General features: G+C 35.4%; 2 protein-coding genes across 3 annotated transcripts in view; one reads left to right on the top strand and one right to left on the bottom strand.

The window, feature by feature from the left end:
• Positions 1-24,588, top strand: part of LOC109821176 (protein RIK) — a 28,319-nt gene extending 3,731 nt beyond the window's left edge. The window contains exons 5-13 of the mRNA XM_020387365.1: positions 253-384; positions 5,112-5,271; positions 5,359-5,445; positions 5,802-5,895; positions 5,970-6,087; positions 20,118-20,128; positions 20,226-20,629; positions 23,637-23,916; positions 24,006-24,588. Coding sequence (XP_020242954.1) covers positions 253-384; positions 5,112-5,271; positions 5,359-5,445; positions 5,802-5,895; positions 5,970-6,087; positions 20,118-20,128; positions 20,226-20,629; positions 23,637-23,916; positions 24,006-24,133 — 1,414 coding nt within the window. The 3' untranslated portion in view covers positions 24,134-24,588. The remainder of the gene's footprint in view (positions 1-252; positions 385-5,111; positions 5,272-5,358; positions 5,446-5,801; positions 5,896-5,969; positions 6,088-20,117; positions 20,129-20,225; positions 20,630-23,636; positions 23,917-24,005) is intronic.
• Positions 9,428-15,058, bottom strand: LOC109851388 (zinc finger BED domain-containing protein RICESLEEPER 2-like). 2 transcript variants are annotated; one of them, XM_020421473.1, is made up of 2 exons: positions 11,683-15,058; positions 9,428-9,741 (listed from the first exon to the last, which is right to left on the bottom strand). In XM_020421473.1, exon 1 carries the CDS (start codon positions 12,735-12,737, stop codon positions 11,859-11,861), a length of 879 nt encoding a protein of 292 aa, XP_020277062.1. In that variant the 5' UTR covers positions 12,738-15,058; the 3' UTR covers positions 9,428-9,741; positions 11,683-11,858. The 2 variants fall into 2 exon arrangements, with proteins under 2 accessions (XP_020277062.1, XP_020277063.1); XM_020421474.1 differs by lacking the exon at positions 9,428-9,741 and adding an exon at positions 10,093-10,154.

The raw sequence follows: 25,471 nt of genomic DNA, 5'->3' as shown, positions 1-25,471 counted from the left end.
AAAAAAAAAAAAAAAAAAAGAAAAAGAAAAAGAAAAAAGCATGTCTGGCATGCCTGTTAATTTAGATTGAATTTGTTGTTTGGTTGCTTGGCAGCGATGTGTTTGTTCTGTGTGTAATGTACATGTTTTTGTATGTAATTTGGCTACTATACAGTAACATTCTTTCACCTGGGCATCATGAACAGGTAAAGATTTGTTCCCTACAAGAATATATGCCCTTTATTTTATTATTTTTTCTTTATGGCTATGTAGGTCTGTTTCTGTCAGATTAATCATCCTGCCGCATGTATCCTTCTTTAATCTTGGATTACTTTTGTATTGTGTTTATGTAGTTGGTTTCATGGATGCAAGTGACTGGTCTGTTGATGCAACTACTTTAACCATGTTAGTTTTTAATTGTTTGTACTGAAAACATTTTAGGTTTTGAAACCAAGGGGCAAGGGGAATGCTCAAGTTTTTCAGCCTCTGGCTCCTGCATCGGGAATTGGAATTTCTCCATTTATCATAAAATCTAAACTTTTAGGCTACTGAAATTTTATTTTTGTCGTAACTAGTCAACTATTGTATGTTTAGGATGGATTGTTTAAAAAATGTAAAATTGAAATAAATTCATACTGATTGAAAGTGGCAAAAATCTGTTTTGGTTTTTGATTTTATGCCCTATTGACCACTAGGATAGCTTTTGATTGGGCTTATCCTCTGTTATAACTGAATATATTTGATTTAGCTTGTTGTAACTTCATTATCTGCAAGGTTTTAAATATCGGATATCGGGGAAATATCGGATGACCAAAATTCATATCGGATTGCGGATATCGGGAAAATATCGGGGATATGTGGTAAATATCGGAATGCCATAACGAATGTTTGCATACATAGTATAATGCATTAAAATGTAATCTCAATATATGTAATGAAATTTAAGCATACGAAATATGAATAATATATGGTTAAGATCACTAATCAACCTTCTAAAATAAACAAAAGTGCAAAGCAACGTTGCAACATTCGATCTGCTTTTTTAAAGGCAAAATGTCATTTGATATAATGGGGAAATCTTGATATCTCGCCCAAAAATTCCAAACGCGGTATATTGCCCAAAAATTCCAAACGCGGTATATTATTTTGCAACAAGCTATATAAAAAGATATATTGGTCCACATATCGGCTAATATATCGAAAAAGATATATTGGTCCACATATCGGCTAATATATCGGCCATATAGGGGATTTATCACTCAAAATAGCTAAAAAGCGGTAAAGGATATTTAAAGACCATATCGGTTGCGGCAAGCCTTGTAAAAGGATATATCTGGTCATGTCGGGGATATTTAAAACAATGATTATCTGTAGATAACCTTGTATCTCACAATTATCTCCCTGTAACCAAAACCAATCACCCTCTTATCTCATTGTAACAAACACCAAATGTTATTAGTATAACTCTGAACATACACACCATGGTTGAGGTGTTGATTCCTAGCATTTGTCCTGATTCACGTTCGTATCAGAGCCAGCTTCTCCTGCTTCTCTTTTTGCATGTTTTTCCCTTTTCCTTTTACCCATGACTGAACCTCACAACTACACCCTCTTCTTTGCTGTCCACGACCCCTAATCTCACTCATGCTCATCATTACATCTCCCTCAAGCTCACACCCAAAAAACTACCTTTACTGGAGGACTCAGATCCTTCCCTTACTTCGTGGTGAAGCTCTCATCAAGTACGTTGAGGATTCATTACCATGTCCTCCATCAAAACTTCCCGCTGAAGACACCTCTGAGCCCAAAGACAATCCTGCGAATGGTGCATTAGTGAGACAAGATCTACAGCTCCTCAGTGTCCTTATCTCCTCCCTATCTTAGGGGATCATTCCTCTCATCATCGAAGCGACTCGACATGTTGTGAACTTTGGGTCACTCTTGCAAAAGCTTACACCTCTGCTTCCAACACAAGAAACTTGAATCTCCATGTGACCCTCCAGAATCTCAAACAAGGCGGGACCCCTGTTTCAGATTACCTTCTTAAGGCCAAAGCCCTAGCCAATGGACTTGCCGCTGCAGGACGCCCACTTTCCCTTGTCGACTTCAACATCTACTTGTTCAATGGATTCCGATCCGACTTTCGTGACATTGTCCTAATGCTTGCTGCGAGATCGGAACCAGTTCCTTCTCCAAATTACATAGCTTGCTCCTAAGTCATGAATTTATTCATGCCGATTCCATTCCCAACCTCAATCTCGTACTGGCCTCAGATCCCACTCCCTCTCCAACCGCCAACCTCCCACAGTGCCATAATGGTACTTGTGATAATCACCGTGGTGGACATGTTTACTCATATCATGATCATGACGGAAATAACAAGGGTGGTAGAGGTCGTGGCAACCATTGCTTCTTCTCAGATGGGTTCAAAAATCAGTTCCACCATTTCAACAATAGCAACTGTTGAAGTGAGAAATCAGAGAGCTCACACTTCCATTCATCCACATGGGTATATATATAGGGTTACATACGGGTAATAGGCTAATGGGTTAATGGGCCCTAACCTGATAACCCAGGAACTAATTCTAACACTACCCCTCAAGCTGGAGCATATATATCAATCATGCCCAACTTGTTACATAGAATAGAAAACACATTAGGTGAAGTAGCGTTAGTGAGAATATCAGCTAACTGTTCTGAAGACGGAGTGAACTGAAGAGATATCACTTTCTTTTCCCAAGCATCTCTGACAAAATTGCAATCAACTTCAATATGCTTAGTTCTCTCATGAAACACTGGATTCTTTGCAATGTGGATAGCAGATTGATTATCACAATGCATAGGCATAGATCCAGGCTGAGAAAAGCCAAGCTCGGTCAGCAGCTTCTGTAACCATATCATCTCACAAATAGTGTGAGCCATAGCTCTGTATCGAGATACTACATCTTGTTTCTTGCTCCTCCAAGTAACCAGATTTCCTCCAATAAAAGGTGCAAAATCCAGAAGTAGATTTTCTATCTCCTATATCTCCCGCATACCGAGCATCAGAATAGGCAGAGATGTGTAAATGTCCATGTTTCTTATACAATAATCCTTTTCCCGGACAGCTTTTAACATAAGCCAAAAATTTTAGAGCAGCGGTCTAGTGAACCACTCTAGGTATATGCATAAACCTGTTTAATACTCCCACTGCAAAGGTAATATTAGGTCTGGTCACAGTAAGATAGATCAACTTGCCAATCAATCTCCTATATCGACCTGCATCATCTAGGAGAGGTCTGGTCACAGTAAGATAGATCAACTTGCCAATCAATCTCCTATATCGACCTGCATCATCTAGGAGAGGACTATTATCACGCCACAAGTCAATCTCCTATATCGACCTGCATCATCTAGGAGAGGACTATTATCACGCCACAAGTCCACATTCACTTTCATGGGAGTGTTTGTTGGCTTACACCCCAAAAGGTCCATTTCTTCTAATAGGTCCAATACATATTTCCTTTGAGATAGAAGCAAACGGTCCTTTTGATACGCAATCTCAATCCTAAGAAAATATTTGGGTTTTCCTATATCTTTGGTCACAAAGTGACGTGAAAGGTACTCCTTAGTCTCTGCTATGGCAGCAAGGTCACTTTCAATTAGCAGGATGTCATCAACATATACTAGGATGTCATCAACATATACTGTCAGAACCACCAAACCAGATGTAGTGCGCTGGATAAAGACGGAGTGATCAGACTGACATCGTTTGAAACCGACACCAGATATAGCAATACTAAATTTCTCAAACCATGCTCGTGGACTCTGTTTGAGACCATAAATCGCCTAATAGCAATTCAATTATTTGAGGGACTAACTGTAGAATATGAAAGATTATGGGACGATATTAGAAAAACACAAATAATAAACAAAATGCTTCCTTCTATTTTGGGATGAAGCTTCCTTCTATTTTGGGATGAAGACAAGATTGTGAAGCTAAGTAGGTTATCTTCCTTTCTTCATTTCTTGATGGGTTGTCTGTTGAGTTTTTAGCTTTTATCCCTTTTCCTTTTCTTTCTTCTTCTCAGTTTATGATCACTATACAGTTTAGGTTTTTAAAAAGGTTTTAAATCGAGTTTAAATAGACTCTTAAAATTTGATATTTTGATATCTCACTTCGAGTTAGGGGTTCTCATCTTAAGCATTTTGAGTTCAAAGTAGGTTTGCAGCCGAAATATTTTAAATTTTCTGATGGGATTCTTCTATTTTATGTTTTAACTATGGTTTTTGACCTAAAATTGTTTTTTCAGTGAAATGTAAGAGTTTCCATATGAAAATTAAGGGTTCTTCAACCTATATTTCCTTGACTTCTCATTGCAAATTTAGGGTTTCGGCCTATTTGCTTCATGCTAGACACAATTTCATTAACATCTTTATTTGCAATTCATTTGGATACGCACGTAAATTATTTTGTTTCTGAGGATGGTTTTATTTTTGAAATCTTTGGGTGGAAACATTTTGGTCTTATAAAAAGGAGATCTGTGCTTGACCCATATCAAACCTGATTTTATGCTTTGAAGTTTGGTCCAGGCCGGGTATGGCTTAGTCATGTAGTCATTTATTTATTTGTGTTTTATAAACATGCTTAGCGCGTTATTAATCAGAGAAATAAATATAAAATACATACTAAGAATGGAAAGAAAGAATACAATAGAGGAAAAGAATATTGTATTATCTTGATAAGAATAATGCATCACCATCCTAACTTGTGTGCAAAACTCACTGGCACAGTGGTATGAATGGTTATGATCCATTTAGCTCAATATTACTTATTATATTTTCTTCCAGTCTAGGGTATAGTTTTGTATGTGTTTCTGCTATATGTGTTAAATTTTACCGCTATATGTATTTAATCTTATATAATAATTATACGAAGCAGGTAAGTGCAACACGTGCCCTCCTTACTAGCTTCTCAATAAGTCCCTTCAGGGATCTCCCATCTATTAGACCCTTTTATTTAAGTTTCAATTTTCCTGTTAAATGCAATTAGAACATAGCGTGCATGTTATTACATTGGTAGAACTATTGTGGTTCCTACTATTTCCCCCTATTTCCAAACTCTTGCTCTCTTACACTAAAGGTATTTGTTGACTGCCTTTTGACATAATGTATCTGCATCAGCTGACGCACACTGCAGAGCGCATTAAAGCAGTTGATCGTGCAGCTTTCATGATTGAAGATATTTTGAAACAGGGTCAAAATTCTCTGCCAGGCACAACAGCTTTACATTCAACTGTCAGCAATGGGCAGGTTTGTTTTCTATATTGAAAACCATATGCACAAGTTATTTGGTCGAGTGCACTATGCATAAATGTTTCTAACATTGTGCGCTGGTAGGCTACTCAACCCCTTAGCGCCTGTCTATATTTGGGCTTTGAGACGGATCCATCACTAAACATTGCTGCTCGTATCCGTGGACCAAATGTATGTTTCGTCATATGTAGTTGAGACAATTTTATTTTTCTTTCTTATTTTCAATAAAATACTATATGAGTCTCACAATCTTCATATGTTTAAATGAGCACACATTCTCAAAGTAGAACAAAAGAAAATATAATAATGAGAAAACATTAAAAAAATTAATTTGCATCCTTGGTATAATATTTCCTGTGTCTCTTTTTCATTCCTTCCCGTACCCTTAATTGCTTTTCATTGATGCACTTTTCATTTGACGAATTTTTAATATAAGAAATTCTAATCTCGTAAGCTCTCTCTGACATCTCCACGCAATTGGGAGAGATTGTTTTTGTGCTGCTGGTGGTTCGGATTTGTTTATGCAGGACAACTATATAAATCACATTATGAATGAAACAGGAGCTACTGTTGTACTAAGAGGAAGGGGTTCTGGAATTGAAGAAGATTTCGGCACTGAAGGTATGTGTTCATATCTTGATACTGACAGTACCATTTCCCTTAACTCTGTTGCTTAGCTTCTTATTTACTTGCAGAAGAGCAACAACCCCTACACCTATATTTATCAAGCACTAATCCGAAGAGGCTTGAAGCTGCAAGAAACCTAGCAGAGAACCTTCTAGATACGATTTCTGCTGAATGTGGTGCTTCTAGGTCAGTAGCTTATTCATCATTACTTTCTGCCATTTCATGTGTTTGGAGGTTTACTTCAAGATGAGTCTGTTTCCGGCCTTGAGTTTGAGTATTTATTTAACCTTGGCACTTGTGGTTGTTCTTTTCTCTTAGAGAATTTTATCAATGTAGTTCTATGACCTTATTCTGCTTCCATCATTTGCATGTTGATTTCTTCAGTTGTGCTAATTATATTTTATCCATCTCGTTGTGTTCTATTTTTCTTCTAATCTCTAAACCTGTGTTTGGTTTGATTGAAATTGGAAGAAAGGAAAAGAAAGTGAGTAAGAAATGATTTTTGAGTGTTTGGTTTTAAATATAAGCAAAAGGAAAACGAAAAGCTGAGAAATTAGATGGAAAATATACTAAAATTCCCCCCATTCCTTTTCCTTGTCGGGACCTAGCGAAAGGCATGGAAAATTTATCAGCTAGCAAGGCAACACACTCTCCATGACATTGTCACCCAAATTGTTACTCACCCCCTTTATTTCATGTAGGGTCCACATGGAAGAATTAAATGGGTGTACTCTAGGTTTAGGCACAAAAATTATTCACTTGTTCCATATGGCCCCCACGTGACGTAAGTAAAGGGCTATATTGTTGTCTAGATTTGCTATAAATTAAAAAGGTTTTTTCCCTTATATTATTTCTTTAAATCTTTCAAATTTTGAAATGAGCTCAAATCTTTAAATTTCTACTAGGTCCTTCAAGTTTTGAGTTTTATAGAAATCAGTCCCTAACATCATTGAATTTTCTATTAGGTCCCCAATTCTCATAAGTTCTTTCAAACTAATCTTCCAATTGCTGCTTCTACTCTTGATTAGGGAGATTAATTTCAAAATTACATGAGAATTAAGGGGTCTACTACCAATTTGAATTATTTGAAGGACTAATTTCAAAATAACGAAGAACCGGAGGACCTAATAGCAATTCAATTATTTGAGTGCCTTATTTCAAAATAGTAAACTTTTAAGGGACTAATACTCAAAAAACCTTTTTTTAATTTTGCATACATGGTGATATAGCCATTTACTCGATATCATTTTTTTTTCATATAAAGGACCAATAACACTTGTGTTGAATTCTTGTCTAGAAATATAAATTTATAAAACTTATTAATATGAATTATATATAAAATAAGTTAATCATAGTTTCTAGCTCGTTTTTATTGAACTATTGTCATTTTCCATCCAACTTTATTTTCGGTTCTCTTCCTAACCTAGCAACAAAAAAATTATTTTCTATTCTTTTCCCTTCTCATTCCACAAGTTTTATGCTTGTGCTTGCATGGATTTTTTTTATTTTTGATATATATATATATATATATATATATACATACATATGAAGAAAATAGATGAACTTGGTACCAAGTACAAACTTTATTCTTGGCAGTAAGATGGCTTATTCCCATTTACTCATTCCAATGGTCCCCATTTGAAAATAATCACTTTTAATTATCCAATCCTTGTGAATGTGGTTTTTCCATTTGAATGAGTGGATATGAATGAGCTAGCTCACTACCAATCAAAAAGTTTGTGCTTGGTACAATGTTCCTCCATTTCTCTCTATGTATATATTTATAGTAGAGCTCCTATAAACTTATGTGGATAGGAGCTTGTTGTCCACTAACTTTCTTATCCATTATTTCACTTTGAGATTTGTGTTAGCATGTGATATAAATCAATGTGAACATCTTAAATATACTTTTCATGTGAAGCGCGAATCTTAAAGAAAAATTAAAAGATAAAAAGTTGTTGGAAAGGAGTTTCTATCCACTTAAGTTTGTAGGAGCTTTACTTTATATACATTGAGCTACTATCCACCTAAGCGGATAGAAGCCTTTGTCCATCCAACTTTGTAGTCGTTGGATGAACTTGATAATATAATTGATGAGGCGTCAGTCATCTATTTATGGGGTAATATGATAAGAAGACTAGAAAAATAAAATGTAAATTAATTTATCTGTCTTCTATCTTAGCTCTCGTGACTAGGCAGGAAAAAGAATGAGAGCACCTCTTCTACCTTGCCTTGAATGGCTGTCCCCTCCTAAATTAACTGTTGCTATTTGCTTAAATATTCTCTGTAAGTTATTTTTTCATGGTAGTCTGTGAAAAATGGGGGAGGCCTATAACTTAATTGGCGCCTAACAATAAAGATGATGATCAAGCCTTGTGTGATCAGAACTTTCAAAGATTTGTTAGCCATGGCTTCGATTAGGATTCTTTTTATATTTCTAGCTTGTCCAAATTATAGTTTTATAACTCTTTTGAGGACCTCTAAAATATTGTGTTAGATTAGGTCAAATTCTATAAAACCTTTTGAATTCCTCATTCTTTGCATTCTTCTTGAGGCGTCTGAGTTGTTTGCTTCCATTTCCCCTTGTATTTTCTTTTTTGTTTAAAGTTCATGAAGAGGAACTTCATTTTTGCTCGTCACTATGGGATATCCAAGTTGGCATTTTGGCATAACGTGATAGTGATCCAAGTTGGCATTTTCGCATAACATGATAGCTAATCGCTGGAGGTTGCCACTTAGGAGTCTTGGGGATTAACACTCCATCATTTTCTGTCGTGGTGAGCATAGATGGGAGATGGAAGATGGAATCAATATCTTTTCCTCTTTCTATTTTAATACAGAAGTTGTTTTTTACATGATTGCCCCTCATTCAATTAGTGAATGCCACGTCATCCCATTTGATATTGCTTCATCTAAGACCATCCAATGGTTGAAAAGTTGGCTAGTCAGATGCTTCACTACACTTAAGTGGATTATAGGCATGTCAAATGGGTGGTTTTGGTTGGGTTTGGTTGGGTCATAAATGAGTGGTCACATTTATGACCACTTGACCATTTATAACCCATTTAGCATTTGCTAAATGGATCAGTTCTCATCCACCCATTTACTAAATGGGTGGTTCATGGGTGACCCAATAACCCATTTAGTTACGATGCTTTTATATATATGTAAATTTCAGGAATCTACTTACAAACTTTCAGGGGGTTTCTGTAAACTTGCAGGGGGTTTTTGGTAAATTTTCAGGGGGGTTTCTGTAAACTTTCAAGGGTTTTCTACAAACTTGCAGCTGCAGGGGTTTTTTGGTAAACTTTCACCAACAGTAAAATCAGTATTAATATTGCTAAGAAAATAACCATCGTACCAGCACAATCACCAACTTTTAAATCGCTACCAATACCCGGTAGATAATACTTTCCAGCCTGAAACCTAATTTCACAGGCGCAGGCACAGGCAGACAAATTATCAACGGAAAAACATCAACCTCAAAAGCTTCCTCATCTTAAAAAAAGACGTTCTACATATAACAAAAATCAAAATGTGAAGCGCTAAGATCCCAAGTTTTATACACAGCATTACGACTAGTAAACATTATATAGATCAACATATGCTGAAAGAGATTGGTCTTTTTAGTCCATTGTCTATCGAACAATAACCACTACAAATAAGTTAAAACTGGATGAGAGTGAAAGGGGCGGTTGATCTTAGACTTTTCTTAAACTACCAATTGTTCTCAAACTCATGTATATGATCCAAAAGGTAGTTTGCTGTCATCTCTTCGCTCTTGTTGCAGGCAAAGAACACTTGCAGTATAAGAGCTCGAGCAAATCCCATGGCCTCAAGCTGCAACATCACATGCAATTTAAAAGAAATTAGCCTCTATATTAAGCATCCAATTCAACAACAATGTGCTCCAAACAAAGAGATGTATCAAAACACACTAGAGCTCCTGCTAAGAAGCCACAATGTTTGCAAATAAATTAACTAATTATTCAATGTCAATTTTATCGAACATCCTACTTATGTGCATGAATACCAGTATACCACAATGATAAAAGCTAAGTCCTTCAATGAAAGCGCTGCTCTGAAGCAACGCTAGAAATATCTATGAAAAATTGGAGATATATATGAGAAATCAAAGGGCAAAACAAATATCAAATTAGAGGAGCTTTCTGCACCTTATCAATGATACTCTCTATGACATCAGAAAGGTTCATTCCAGACTCGGCAAGTGTAGCCACTACCATTTGTTTCACCTGCGCACAAAATTATTGACTGGTGTCAAGCATATAATGAAAAGTTATATCTCAATGTTTAAGAAGTTGTTGCAGTTTACCAAGATAAACAAACACTTTCACTAAGTTCACAATTCCTTGATCAATGGCATGACTAAAATATGATATTTAATTTACAGCATGACAATTCCAATGCCTCCTCTCCAGTTCTTCTTCCCCTTCCTCTTCTAGACTAGAGATTCCTAAAGTGTGGATAAATAGTTTGGATGAATAGAACTGGTGTAGTCTCAACAATTCTCACGGATAAATCAAGTCATCATATCAATAATTAAAATCAACAAGTGCAGTACTGAAGCTCATATCTCATGGATAAAAAGTGCAGAACACTGACCGATATACTGACGAGGATAAGAGAGGAGGCATATACAGAGATACAACTGGACACACTTTCTAGTCAGAACAAATGCTATACACCCTTGACCCTTTAACCGTAAACTTGCCTATTTCATATACTGGTCAAATTTTCTTCAACTTGTTCATGATTTGCTTTAGCCAACTTGTATCACGAAACTAATAACAATATAGTTCTGGATTGTACTATTAAAATTGCAGAGTAAATTGAGCAAAGAGACATGGATAGACAAATCCATGAGACAAAAAGCATTAGTAATTCTAATAAGCTTAGTACTTTTGGCACTGAAATCGAAATCAGGAACAGAGATAGCAAAATCTAACATCTATACATTTACATAAGCTTGAAAATGGAGACACTGTTAGTACGTAAACAGTTGTACCTCCAAATACAAATTATGCACGTCTCACAGAGTACTAACTCAATATGATACAAGTTAGTTCCATGTAACTGCGAAACAATTAATCTCTCCATATATAATTCGATAGCGTTTGACAAGTATTCAATGTTTAGTGAGACAAATTTGGCTACTTCGTGACGGATTATGAGGTCAATGTTTCAGATTTGATGCCATGTTCAGCAACTCATGTGAAAGATCTACCCCAATACAGTTGATATCCATCTTCTAGACTGCATATCATCAAAAAGTTCAAGTTCTTTTGCTATGGGGAAAAATAACAGTCCAGAGAGAAAGTCAGTTTAGTTTAATATTATAAAATATTTGTTGCCTAACAAAATTGGTTTATAAGGATTTGTAAGTGTTAAGGTCAATGGTTACCTGTGTAAGTGGAATATTCTATGCCGACAAATGTAGGTCTGAACAACTGATATAAAATATCTTATTCCCAAGTCAGAAATATTATCAGTATGGATCAACTGATATAAAATATATTCTTTGCTGCAGAATTTGAGTGTTCAGCCAATGGGAAGGCTATCGATACAACACTCTAACAATAGGAGAATCAAAGCCCAAATCTTGCTTTCCAGTCAAAACCCAAATCTTGCGTGTGCGCCAATGTACTATGTTTTATAACATATATTGTGATCCCTAGGGACGGTGGAGACGAGAAAATCGTTTCCATAAAACCGAGGACAGTTTAGGAGGAATAACTGATCAGATTGAATACAAATTAATACCTTAATAGATGACAAATCTTCTAACAAGCACTTCACCACCCTCCTTCAGATTCAAAATTTTGAATATCACTAAAATCATGCACCAACAGGTGTCCTTCTTCAATATCTTCCAAAGCTGCATTTAGATCATAGGATACAACTATGTTAGTCTAATATAACACATGTACACCATAAATTTACAGAAGGTAACAAGAAAAAGTAAGCAACTTACAAGGAACCTCATCTAACCAAGAACCAAGGCATATTTGAGCTTCGGCATTTTTCGGAAGAAGACGATTGCGGTACTTATCAAGCACACGACCAGTTATGCTGAAAGCAGATTCAGAGGCCACTGAAGTAATAGGGATACTGAGTATATCACGAGCCATCATGGATAATTGAGGACGCTTCTCAGATTCTACTTTCCAATATTCAAGAACATTCAGATTCTCATTTTTCCAAGAAAATATCTTTTCATCTAAATACTCTTCTAATTCAGACTTGGTCCTACTGACTGAAACTACTTGGCTCTCAAACTGTTCAAACTCAAGTATCTCATCATCACGAACATCTCCAAAGGTCTCTTCCGAACTACTACCGGCCATGCATATATCATTTGATGCTCTCTCATATTCTTTGTAATGAAGCTTTAACTTATCCAAGAGAGTCACCACATGAGTAGAACCAAGACCCACTTTTTGAAAACAAAACTCCACATATTTCACCTTATAACGGGGGTCTAAGATACATGCAAAAGACAAAATCTTGCTATAACACTTCCAATATTTATTAAATATTTTCTCCATATCACTTGCCGTGGATTTTATGTCTTCATCTTCAATTGTCATCTCTTCCTTTATGCATTTTTGTATCTTCCAAACTCCACCAAAATACAAGTTAGAAGTTGGGTATTTACTTCTAGAAAAAAGAGTGCACACTTCATAAAAAGGTTTCAAGAACTTTGCTATTTTTTCAGCCTTTACCCATTCTTCAGTTGATGGACAAAATGTAAAATTTGAATCGATTACCTTCAATTGCTCAAATGCCCGACGAAAAGGTAAAACACTCTCCAACATTAAAAAGGTGGAATTTCACCTATTGGACATATCTTGTTGAATTTTCTTTGCACTAACTGAACAAGTTTGTTCGATACACTCTGAAATTTTTTCTTCCTTCCAGGAGGACTCTTTACATATTTAATGCATTCTCTAAACTTGGATAAAGATTTATCAATTATTTTTAAACCATCTTGTACAACAAGATTTAAAATGTGAGCACAACATCGTACATGCAAAAATTCACCATTGGAGACAAAATGCTCCTTTAAAGCAGGATGGTCTTTCAAAATCTTCATAAAAGCATCATTATATGATGCATTATCCAATGTAACAGTAAAATTTTTTTTTTCTATGCCCCACTCCTTCAGTAAATAAAATAGCTTCTCTACTAAAATTGCCCCACTATATGGGGGTGAAACATGAGACAAAGCTAATATTTTGTTTTGTAAGATCCATTGCTCATCAATGTAATGTGCAGTAAGAGACATGTAGTAATCTGATGTTGAAGAGGTCCACGAGTCTGTAGTTAGACTGATTCTGCTAGGAACTAGCTTCAAAGTTTGTTAAGAATTCTTTTTTCTTTCTGGTACAACTTAAGCAAATCAGCTTTAGTGGTGTTCCTCGAGATATGCTTGACTTCAGGATTTAAAAATGCATGTAATTTGCGTATCCCTCGATGTTCCACAAAACAGAATGAATAACCATGCAATGCAATAACCCTAGCCAACATTTCTCTGTAATTATCTTGATCTAATGGCATGGTTTTCCACGATGAATCAGCCTCATCTATATCCCGTTTTGGGCAAGAATGAATATGCCTCAACATATTTGTGGTACCATAACTACTAACATAAACTTGGTCATATTTCTTGCATTGAACTTTAGCTTTCCCATCACTATCAACAGGCAACTCAGTAAAATACTCCCAAACTTTTGATTTTGCTCTTCTTTTACGTATAGATATAGTTTCATTACCAGATTCACTACCATCATCGGATGCAGTAAATTCATTCAAAGACATAGTAGCTGAAACAAGAAAAATAACTTTTAAATATCAAAACAAATGTCAAAAGTTAATAAAATAGCTTCGTATATAATAAATAACTACAATAAGAAAAGAACACTACCCAACAAAAGTGAAATCAACAATTTAGGAGATTACAATTGAACAATTTAGTAATTGCAACAATATTCGTATATTAAAGCGACATTATTCGAAATGTTACTCTATATTTGCTTACATCAAATTTAAGGGGTAACAAGTGTACAAAGCAATACTACAGGGAGTCTATGTGCCATTAACCCTAATTTCAATGCCCTTGTCACAGCTTAAAGTGTTTTATTTCTTGTGTATTTCTCAACTGTTATCTTTTTATTTTGTTTCCTATAGATTTTAGCGGCAATATGCTAAAATTAACAAATAAACTATTATTAGCTTGTCAAAAAAGAACAGATGAACGAGTTAATATCCTTATCCAGTGTATCGAGCAGAAATATAGCTTGAATCACCATATTAAAATAAAAATAAAAATAAGAACAAAACTAATACTAAAAAATGAAATTAAAGTAAACCCTAAAAAATCACCTTATCCCTAAAAACAACAGCCACAATCAAATTAAACCCTAAAAAATCAAATTAAACAAGAGAAAATAGATCAAATTACTTGAATCGGCGGAGTGAGGGTGAGCGAACTTGCAGTCGATATCGGATCTCTTGCAGTCGACGGCGAGATCACTGACGCGGCGGCGCTTGTTCGCTATCGGAGGAGAGGAGCGATGGGGGAGGAGCTTGGAGAGCTTGGGGTTTGAGATCGCTCTCGCGATGGGGGAGGACTCCTGATTTTTTAGGGTTTCGCTCTCGCTCTCGCTCTCGCTCTCGCGATGGAGGAGGATAGGGTTTCGGTCCTTTCGGAGAGAGGAATCGCTGAGAGGGTAGAGGAGATTTAAGTTTGGGTTGGTTTGGGTCAAGACCCGCTCAGCTGATACTCATTTAATCTTTATATAAATAGTTACCCACCCAATTAGACCCATTTAGCTAAATGGGTTGGTTTGGATGGTTTTCATATTGGATGGATCTGGATGGGTTCTTGGGTTTGGATCAGAAGTGCCATCCTTAAGTGGATAGTTGCTCATCTCTCTCTCCCTCTATATATACACACGCACGCATACGTACGTATACATGAAAAAATGGAATGCTTGGTAGTGAGATGACACATTCTAATCTACTCCTTCTGATTATTAAACCAATATGTATCCAAGTGAATACGGTCCCCCTTTAAGTGAGCGGATGGAAATGAGTTAACTCACTACCAAGCACTAAGTTTGGTGCTTGGTACCAAGCATACCCATATGAACGTGCAAGGCACGTGCCTGCTTCTTCATGGTATTTATGCAAAAAAGTTATTTTGTAGTGCAAACCTTATTTATATAGATTCTAAATCTATAGATTTGCATAAGTTATATTTACTAAAATTATATGTATACAAATTCTTTACTAGTAAAAGTAGAGAATTCTAATTCACTACAATAGAAGAGGTATTTTTTCTTTTTTTTTTCTAACTCACTACAATAGAAGAGGTCTACCTGAGAGCTTTGTTGATACAGTTGAAAAACTTCATCCAAACCCGGACTGGTCTATTTACCTAAACGAAGAATCTTAGAAATAACCCTCTTAATTCTAAGTACTCAAAAATTCAAGAATAAAGCTATGCTCACCTAAAACACTTACACATGTAGGATCCCAAATGTACACTACATCTATCATTAAAAGTTATTCTTTTCTTAATCTCTTCTAGAGTTTCCCTCCTAAATTAATTCAAGGTTCTACTTGTTGTGGAAAGACCTAGATTCTTGTGGAATTTAGATGGACATCTTTGTTATTTGTTTTGGTAATTAGATTTAATCTTGAGCTGTGGTTGTTATGATCAGTCGTATCTTGATCTTAAATCTTATCTATGTAAATTTGCTAACTATTGTTAAAATATTATTATCCCAAGGAACGAATTTAACTTTTGGAGTTTGATTGTGAAGTTATATGGTCTGCATTTTTAGATGCAAATAATCAGGTCAAAGAATGTAAAGAGACGATATTTGGATTGTGATGTATTTAATTTATTTATATTTCTTTTATGTTTTTGACATGGAAAATTTGATTTTTTGTAAATAAATAAAAAGTGTATCAAAATTTATAAATAAACATGTATAAAATAGGAAAAACTATTTTTTTAAATCGTACAACCATTCTTATAAAGTTAATATAAAATCATAGAAAGATGAATTAGCATCCACCTCACATCAAATTCATACTCTTCTTTTGGTAAAACAAGCGATCATAAATTCAATATAAAATAAAATCCAATATACAAGCTGAAAGCAAGAAACTTATTACACATGAAAATACAGTAATACAGACAAAAAAAGAGAAAAAAAGAGATTTGTATGGACTGCATGAAGAAAATCTCAAATTAATTTCTTAGTAGAAGTTATTTCGTTCACAAAGTAATTTTCTAGAATGAAAACTCTTTAAAAATAAAATGAGTAAGAAATGACGATAGTCAACCGCTAGGAAAAAACAATCTAGAAAATTGTTGGATTTTGATAACTTAAGAGATGTAAAACTCTGCAACCCAATAAGAATTCTTCAAATTGACGCGGTTTTCATTAGTCCCTTAGGCCCCATTTGGCAAGGGGTTAACAGAGGGTTAAGAGGGTCTAACCTCTTCTTAATCATCCAAATGAGTTAATTTGGTCAAAGGGTTAACAAACCCTTTATAAAGGTTAAAGTTAACCCCTCATTTAGAAGGGTTAAAAAATCTGTCTAAGGAGGAGAATTAAGAGTAACTTCCTCTTGAAATAAGAAACGAAACTTTAAAAAATAATATACTTTAGGATATTTATAGCAACTAGGCCCCTTACTCCTTTTTTTGCCAAATACAAAAAATTTAACCATTCATCTTTTCTATCAAATCCAATCGGAATTAAATAATTTATAACCTCTTCTAAAAGATTAACTAAGTTAGACCTTCACCTTACCCCCTTGCCAAACACCTTAAATCTTTCATATTTTTAAATTAATCCATCGGCTAATTGAATTTGCTATTTGTTTCCTCGACTCTTTAAGTTATTATGAGTTAGGAAGTCGGTTGTTATCTAAAAAAACTTAATTGCTTTGGGGTGTAAATTTAGAAATATGAACATTTTGGGTCTAATATAAAATTATCTACTAAGTTCTAATATAATAGTATTCTTTTCCTGTGATTCATATTCAATACCGATCTACCTCCCAAAAATCCTTCAACTCAAAATTTCTCACTTCAAAGCCATACAAGCTAAGGATTAAAAACACCCTTGAGTCTAGTGTCTAACACAAGTGGATCTTAATTCCAAGATTTTTTAAAAAGATATATTACTCGTGGGTCTCTGCAACTGGAAGAAAACAGAATGTGTAGTTGCATGGAAACCAAGCCAAACCCACATAAAAATATGATCTTTTTACATCAAATTACCCTAACATGTCAAAGATCTCATCTTCGCTACGTGCATATACTTGCATGATGATTTGATGAAGAAAAGTTACTGACTTGAACGATAATTTCTTGAATGTAGGTGCATGTGCATGATAAGGAACCATTATCAAGAAAGGTGGCATCTTTGTGCCATGCATGTTACTATTTACCATTAAAACATCATAAACCCTAATCTTACTCATCTTATCTCAGAATTAAATCCTCTTTTTAAAGAAAATACCATGATAACTTGAAGAATATGCATGCATGCCAGAAATCCTAGGTTGAGGGTAAGATTTACCCATAGGGCTTATTTTTTCTTGAGCAAATTCTTTCCTTCTTCTTCCTTAGTTTGTGAGAGAGCTTCCAAAAGGATCAATGGAGTTCTCCAAAGCTAGGAGATGGTTCAGCCAAGGGGTGAGGAAGACAGTGTTAGGGTTTGTCTTTTGAGGGATTATGAAAGGGGAAAAAGTGTAAGTGTCTTCATTTCCTTTTATAGGCACATGGGAGGGGTTAAGGGGCCGGGGGCAGGGCTGAAAGAATGAGAGAGAATGGGGGATTTGTGTAAATACTTGTTACTTAGTTGCATGAAAATACACAAGAGAAAGAAAAGTTTGAGGGTTAAAATGCAAAATTTCCAATGTTGGTATATGTCATCATTACTCTTCAAGCAAGTGATTTGCCATACAAAATTTCTCCATTTTCCCACAGATTAAAAACAGGGTCGGTTTTGATCAAGATATTTTCTTTATTTTTTTGTGATTATTTTAATTTTTAATGATGCACAATTTTCTCTTGCATCGCATTTGACCTCGCGTATTGTTGCCATTATGTTAATTGCTCTAATTACTTTCATAACACGTTTTAAACTTAATATTAGTGTCCCCCACGATCACATGATCATTCATGGGGCTATTTGTAATTTTTGAAACTTTAAGAGGATTGTCTGTAATTTCTGGATATTCAAGGGGTGGTTTGTAATTTTTGGATTTCATAGGGACAGTTCATCATTTTTAGATTTTTAAGGTGCTATTTGTAATCTTTCAAAAATTTAGGGATTTATTTGCAATTTTTGAATCTTAAGGAGTTGTTTGTAATTATCTAAATCTTCACTGGTCTACTTTGAATTTTAGATTTTCAGAGGGTTGTTTGTAATTTTTGAGTTTTCAAGAGGTTGTTTGTACTTTTTGGATTTTAAAGGGGATAGTTTATAATTTTGGGATTTTTAAGGTGTTATTTATAATTTTTCAATTTTTTAGGGTTTATTTGTGATTTTTGAATCTTAAGTGGTAGTTTGCTGTTTATTGATTTTTCACAGGGCTATTTGGAATTGTAATTTTTTCGGGAGGTTTGTAATTTTTTTTATTTTTAGGGACTTGTTTGTAGTTTTTGGATCTGTCTATAAATTTCCTGTCTCAAAAAAACCTTTTTCTATATAAAGTAGGGATTTGATTATTAGAACTTTCTAATTATTGATAGTTTTAATTTTTGATAAGGATTCTAATTATGTTTGTTTGTAATTTGAATTTTCAAGCATATAGTTTATAATTTTATGATTTTTTGGGTGCTATTTGTGATTTTTGGATTTTTCCGGAGTTTATTTGTATTTTTTGAATCTTGTGAGTTGTCTGTAATTTTCTGATTTTCTGATATTTCACAGGGCTATTTGGAATTATAAATTTTGGGTGGTTGTTTGAAATTTTGAACTTTTCTGAGGTTGTTTGTAACTTTTGGATTTTCAAAGGGGGTTGTTTGTAATTTCCTAACCTGGAAAAAAACCCTTTTATATAAATGAAGGATTTGATTATTAGAATTTTTCTAATTATGGAGGGGGATTTGATTCTTAGAATTTTCTTAATATATAGATAGGTTTAATTTGACGATGATTCTTAAATAAATATAATGTTGGATGTCCACATGTTAGATTCTAACAGAATAGATGGACACATGGTAATTTTTTTGATACTTGACAAGTTTTTTCGACTTTAGAAGCAGTTCACCAATTTCTTATTATATATGATGGAGGGGTTTCCTTTTCTTTTCCGTCACTTTCCCTCGAACCAAACAGAGCCTAACTGTGAACAGTCATCATAAGTATGTAAATTCTGTACTTCATAATTTCCATTTTTTCATAGAAGATACATATATTTCAAAATGTTGTTAGTTTCCAATAGAAGAGATTACTGTTATTTTTTTCTAGAATTTCATTTCATGCTGCATAGAAGGATGTAAAGAGATCCCAATTTATTTCTGAACTTCTTCTGGACCCGTTATTTTCAGTCTTTATTATCAGACCCTTTACTCATCTACTCCAAGAATGAACTCCTATTCCTTTCATTGCATGTTTATTGCTTCGATGCTAATACATTTTAACCATTCATTATGTTCCTCTTTGTGCCGCACAGGCTTCATAAGCATGTACTACTGAACTTCCATTTTTGCGAAAAGATGATTAAATAGATTTTGCTTTCATTTTTCTCTTGGACTGTATTCTTTGTGTAGGAGTTATTTTATTGCTTTTTTGTTGGTTGGCCTATAGTTAGAGTTTGTTTGTCCGTTGAAGAGGTTTTGGATTTCTGATGCACTCAATCTATATTGGGAGTTAATATTGATATTGTGTTGGTGTATTCTACTTGATCAATGTGCAAGATAACATTATGTAGTTAATGCCATTTATGGCGTCTCAAGTATTTGGATCTTTGCTATTGGTTTTTTGTCCTCCTTCACTACCTCTTTTCAATTTAATATTTATCTTGTTTTTTCTCACGGAGCGCCCCTGTACATAAAACACGCAACATGAACATAGAATTTCACAGTATGTATAATTTGTACATTTTGGAGTTTTTGCCTCCTTGGTTGAATAATTAATAAGTGCACCCACTTTTTTGGGCAGGATCTCATCATGTAAGGTCAATTCTGCTGTTATCTGGAGTTCAAAGCCCAGTAGATGTGTTGAATGTAAATGCTAATCCTGTTGCTAGCCTACCATTTACTACTGCAGGCTATACACCATCTCCTGCACCAAATGGGTCAACTGGTTCAGACGTTTGTCTTCCAGGAACATCGATACATTCTGGAGGCCTGTCCAACTACGGAAACCCATCACTACAAGTTGTCAGCTACACCTACCCCTCTGTTTCTGGAGGAACATACTATAGTGGATATGGTGGGATATATCCCCAAGCCACACCATTGCAGCAAGTTGCTTTAGCACTTAGAAAGGCTCCTGCTCAGACCACTCCTGGTTTGGCTTCCACAGCTTGTGCCACTATTTCTTCCACAGCTTCTGCAGAGATCGTGTCATCTAATATGACTTCAAGCTCAAGTGCAGAAACAGAAAAACGGCGTCAACAGCGACGGAAATTTCAGGAGGTTGTGTCGAATGAAACAGCAGCAAGTTGCCAGGTACTATTATGCATATTCTATCTTGGTAAGGTTGTACTTAATAACCTTTCTGAGTTACTAGAAAAGAAAGAGCAAATCATGGCAGTCACTTTGGATGAAACTACCTCTACTTTCATCTTACATGCAGGGGACTGTCACATCTACTTATTTCAACTTCAGTGTACTATCACATGCTTTCATTAACTTGTTGCTTTCCACTTTGTACACTTTCAAATGCTGTTAAAAGAATGTCTCATGACTTTTTATGACATAATATATCTTAAATTAGCTTTTTTTATTGTACCTGTCCTCTCTTCCATGACAAGCATTGCTGTTACAAGTGGGTACCATTGTAGAGAAAACCCGTTTCGAAACCCATTTTAACCTGTTTCAACACTTAACAGGGCCAAACTGTTATAAATTCAGGCAGAAAACCCATGTTGTATTTAACGCAGAAAATAACACTAAAATACACATTTTATGCACGTTACATTAAGTGTTATTTAACACTTGTTAAATTGAGTTAAATTGATGAGATTTGGATGCTTAGAGATATCTCCACCGTCTAAATTAGTATCACGCTAACGGAAATAAATTCCCAATTGAATTCCTCGATCCCAATTTCATTCGCGTGAAAAACCCTAGCAATCCCCTGACTCCGTCTTTGGCGCCTCCCTGGTCTCCTCCCCTCCACCTCTTTTCACTCATTCAACGAAGAAACCTCTCGATCTCTTCTTCTCGCGCCTTAGACGAAAACGAAGCCTCTCGCTGATTACAAAGCTCTTCTCGTCCTCTATCTCTGCCGATGACCGTCGATGACAAGGCTTCTCTCTAGTTCCTCCTCGATCCCCATATCTCTTCTCACCAATAAAGAACATCCTAACGCAATCTCCACCTCCAACACTTCTCCAGCTTCTAAATCCCAACTCCCTTTGATGAAGATGAAGCCTTCTAAAGCCCAACTCCAGTAACTCTTCCAGTCCTCCTCCATGTTTGAAAATTCTAGGAATTCTATTATTAAAGTCATTATGAATAGCGCTTGTATTTATGAAATATCTAAATAACTAATAAACAAAATTATCTACGTTATGCGTTACGTTTTTTTCCCTTAACCCTTAACCGAAGGTAGACCGTTACGTTATGCGTTATCATAATTTTCAACATTGGCGGGTACATTTTTAAATTCTGAACTCTCTGCATTTTCCATAAGCTTTCTATAGGAAAAAAGTTGGTAATATCTTTCTTTGCTTGAGCCTGTACAGGATAATTTGCGACAGGAGGGATTGGATGTATTTTGTATTTCTTTTTCTTCCTCATTCTTCTTTCTTTCGTTCTTCTGTACCCCCCCCCACCCCCAAAAGAAAACCTCCCTCCCTCTCTCTCGGATGTGTGCGTGTGCATCTGTTGTTTGGGTCTTTTCAGAAATGTCTACTTGTCTTCTAATTTGTTTTTCCTGTTGTTCATTGGAAATAATGTTCTACAATTACCCCATGAATCATGAATTACAGGCTTGCCCCCCACAATTATATAATTTATTTTTCCTGTTGCTCATTAGAAATAATGTTCTACAATTACGCCATGAATCATGAATTACAGGCTTGCCAACTACAATTATATAATCCTCTTTGAACATCCTATTGATGAGTACGGGAGTGAGCATGAAATTAAACATACATTATTGTTGAATTCTCTTAGCATGTCTTTGCAACAGTGAGCACCCAAGATTTGACATTGATGCTAGGCACAGAACAAGTTTGTTGGACTAGAATGCAATTAGTTTGGGGCATTTGTTAGACAAATCAAGCAAGACTTCTATTTTCCCCTGTACGATTAGGCAAGTTCATAAATTTTATTGCCTTAGAAAGACTTTCAACCATGGCCGCTCGTCTGGGCTCCCTAGCTCTGGTGCGACAACTAGATGAGATATAAGATTGTTATACTTATCTGATTAGCATATTTATGCTCCTTGATTCTGTTGGTAATAATTATGTTGATTCTGCTTCTTATTTTATTATTTATATGCTGATGCTTCAATGCTGCCAAATAATGATCTTTAAAAACGTTAATTGTTCCAAACTTTGTTTATCTGGCCTTCTTTAGCCTCTGGAGAGGAGAACAATATTGCGTGCGCGCGCCCGCGCATTTACGCTATCTTATAACCCAACTGATTAGTTTTTAATTTTTTATGTGGTCCAAGATTTCTACTGCTTTTTTCAATAGTGGCATGCATCATGACTTATTAATGCTTCGGCATGCTGCAAGCTTATTGTGCCAGCTAAAAACATTAGCCTTGAGTCCTTGACCTGATTGGTTCTTTCTGATGTAAATCTAAAAAACTTGCTAAACGTTTAGCTTTGGTCTTCTAATGCCTAGCACCCCCCCCTCCCCCTCTTCTCTCTAAAGAAAATCGCTTCTTTTTAATACTGATTTTGCTACTAATTGTTTCAGGTATTTTCTCTGACCTTCTCTGAAGCTGACAGGCTGATCCTGTATTGATCTATAGGATCCCTTGTTTACTGTTTCACAAGCACTAGAAGTCTGGAGTTCAGAAGGAGGATGATATTTTGCTAATTTACCGCATCAAAATGTTGGAGTTTGAGCACTTCCCCTATTAGTCTCTTCTCCAGTAAACCGATACAGTCATGTTGTGCTTCAGTTTCCTTTCTACACCATTCTCCAATCTTTCCTTGCTGTTTTTACCTCTGAACACCTTGTGTCCATGTCTTGCTCAGAAATATGGTTGCTCTTTCATAATTTGATTTTATGTTATTGTATAGTTCATTGTGTTCCGTTACCAATGTGGGTAGCTATTTTGGCTCTTGAGTTCTTGGTGGGCACAAATTTTATCCAAGGTTTTTTTGAACAGCTTCACCTAATGCTGCATGATCTCTTGTCATTTTGATTTCCCCTTCCCAACTGTTTGCATGTACCGTTCCTAAACTGTTTCATCTTTTTCAGGTTGTGGGGCTGACTTTGAAAAATGATTTTATTACAGATTTGTGGACTTCTGACTTATTTTTTCTTTCAGAACTTTCTTCAGGCGTCAGAATGTCTTAAGCCAGGTCTGAAGGATTCTAACAGTAGGAACATCTCGTCAATGCCACCACCGAAGAAGTTGATTCATAAGGATTCTGATGGGATGCCGCCACCTCCTCCGCAAATTATGCCTCCACCTCCACCAAAGTTCGATGCACTTCGATCACCATCACCCTCACCGCCACCAAAGTTTGCTCCACATAGATCAGCTTCCCCCATCGAGAAGTGCCAGGAACCAGGTACTAAGAAGCCAAATGATGGACCAGTTTCTGGTATTGAAAAAAATCCAATTAACTTTTATGTGTTTTACATTATTATTTTAGACCTGCCTTTGGTAATACCTTCTGATCACTTTGTTCAGCTACTTTGCTGAAGCTCGTTGATTATGGAGAGGACGATGACGACGATGATATTGACGTCCTGAGTGTAGAAAGTTTTAGAAGCAATGTAGTTCAAAAAACATCCTCAAAACCTTTCTGGGCGGTGTGATTACAGTTGCAGAACCTTGCTGGAGAATCCAGCTGGCCATGTATTGGTTGATATCTTGTAGCTCATGTTGAATACGTGGAGCGTAAGAGACCTGTTCCTGAAAGAGATGGGAGCACAAAACTTAAGCTGGTACGATAGTTATAAACTAAAAGACGGATTGCAAAGGTACAAGCTAGAAGATGAATTGAGAAAGGACGGAGGGCGTTTAGTTGCAAGATGATGATGGAGAGAGTAGAGCATCTCGCTCATTGAGAGGTTGTGATGTCTCGGTCATAGATGTTGACGGCCCTTTTTTTTTCGTTCGTGTTTTTAGAAATTTTATGATGAACAGCACAAATGACCCGACTCTTTTCTTCCATGTGTAAAATTTAATGTAGTACCATTTTTGTACATGGTCGTGTCCTTTTTAGCTGATGAGGTCTATTGCTTGCTAATGATTCTAGATTCTTTCTGAACGTGGCAGTGAGGAAGCATTTAAATTTATTTCTGGATTTTTATGGGATTTGATTTGTCTGCGCAGTACCAACGTGATACTGACTACTGAGAGAAGGTTTTTTTTTAATTAATCCATTTCCGTATTTCACAAGTAATTTTTTTTTTCTTATTTGGAAAATACATTAGATTTGCGGCAGATAAAAGCAGATCTAGTCAGATCAATTTAGAGTGACGGACTTCATTTTTCTTTTCCCCTTCTTTCAGGGACAAATATCAGTCTTAAGTCCTGAACTACCATCTCATTAAACCCAGCTGTCTTGACTACTGAGACGGATAGTAGTCTGGCTAACAAAAATAATAACAATAAATATTAGTAGAAAAATGATTAGCGTGTTATATTTTTCATACTATTTTGGTACTGCCACAAACAAAATAGTAGGGCCCTTCATTTGAAAATTGTTAAAAAAATTGTATAAAAAAAAGAAAGTGGTGACCCATCGTGGCTTTACTCTTTTGTTTGTTATAGTGTAAAAGTAGCATAGAAAGTGTAGCACACTACTATCATTACTCATATAAGTATGATACATTAATTTCAATTTTGTACTAAATTTGCGTAGATAAACAGAATTAGAATAGAAATACTGAAAAAAAAATCTATCTTTAATTTACTTTTTTGTTGACTGCCAATCTATATTTAATTTATTTTTTTTGTTGTTAACCGTCAATCTGTCTTTCCTTGATAGTCACAAATCTCTTTGACTGTGTTAGGGGCCGTTTAGTTCAAGAAATTTTTTAGCAATTGGTGTGGATTATAAATTTTGGGACCAAAAAGTGTGTTTTATGGGGTTTTGGGATTCCATAATTAATGTTTATTTCAACAATTTTTTTAGAATGTTGAATCCT

Source organism: Asparagus officinalis, chromosome 8 (assembly GCF_001876935.1).
Source record: "Asparagus officinalis chromosome 8, Aspof.V1, whole genome shotgun sequence".
NCBI lineage: Eukaryota > Viridiplantae > Streptophyta > Magnoliopsida > Asparagales > Asparagaceae > Asparagus > Asparagus officinalis.
This window is presented reverse-complemented; position numbering and strand designations above follow the sequence as displayed.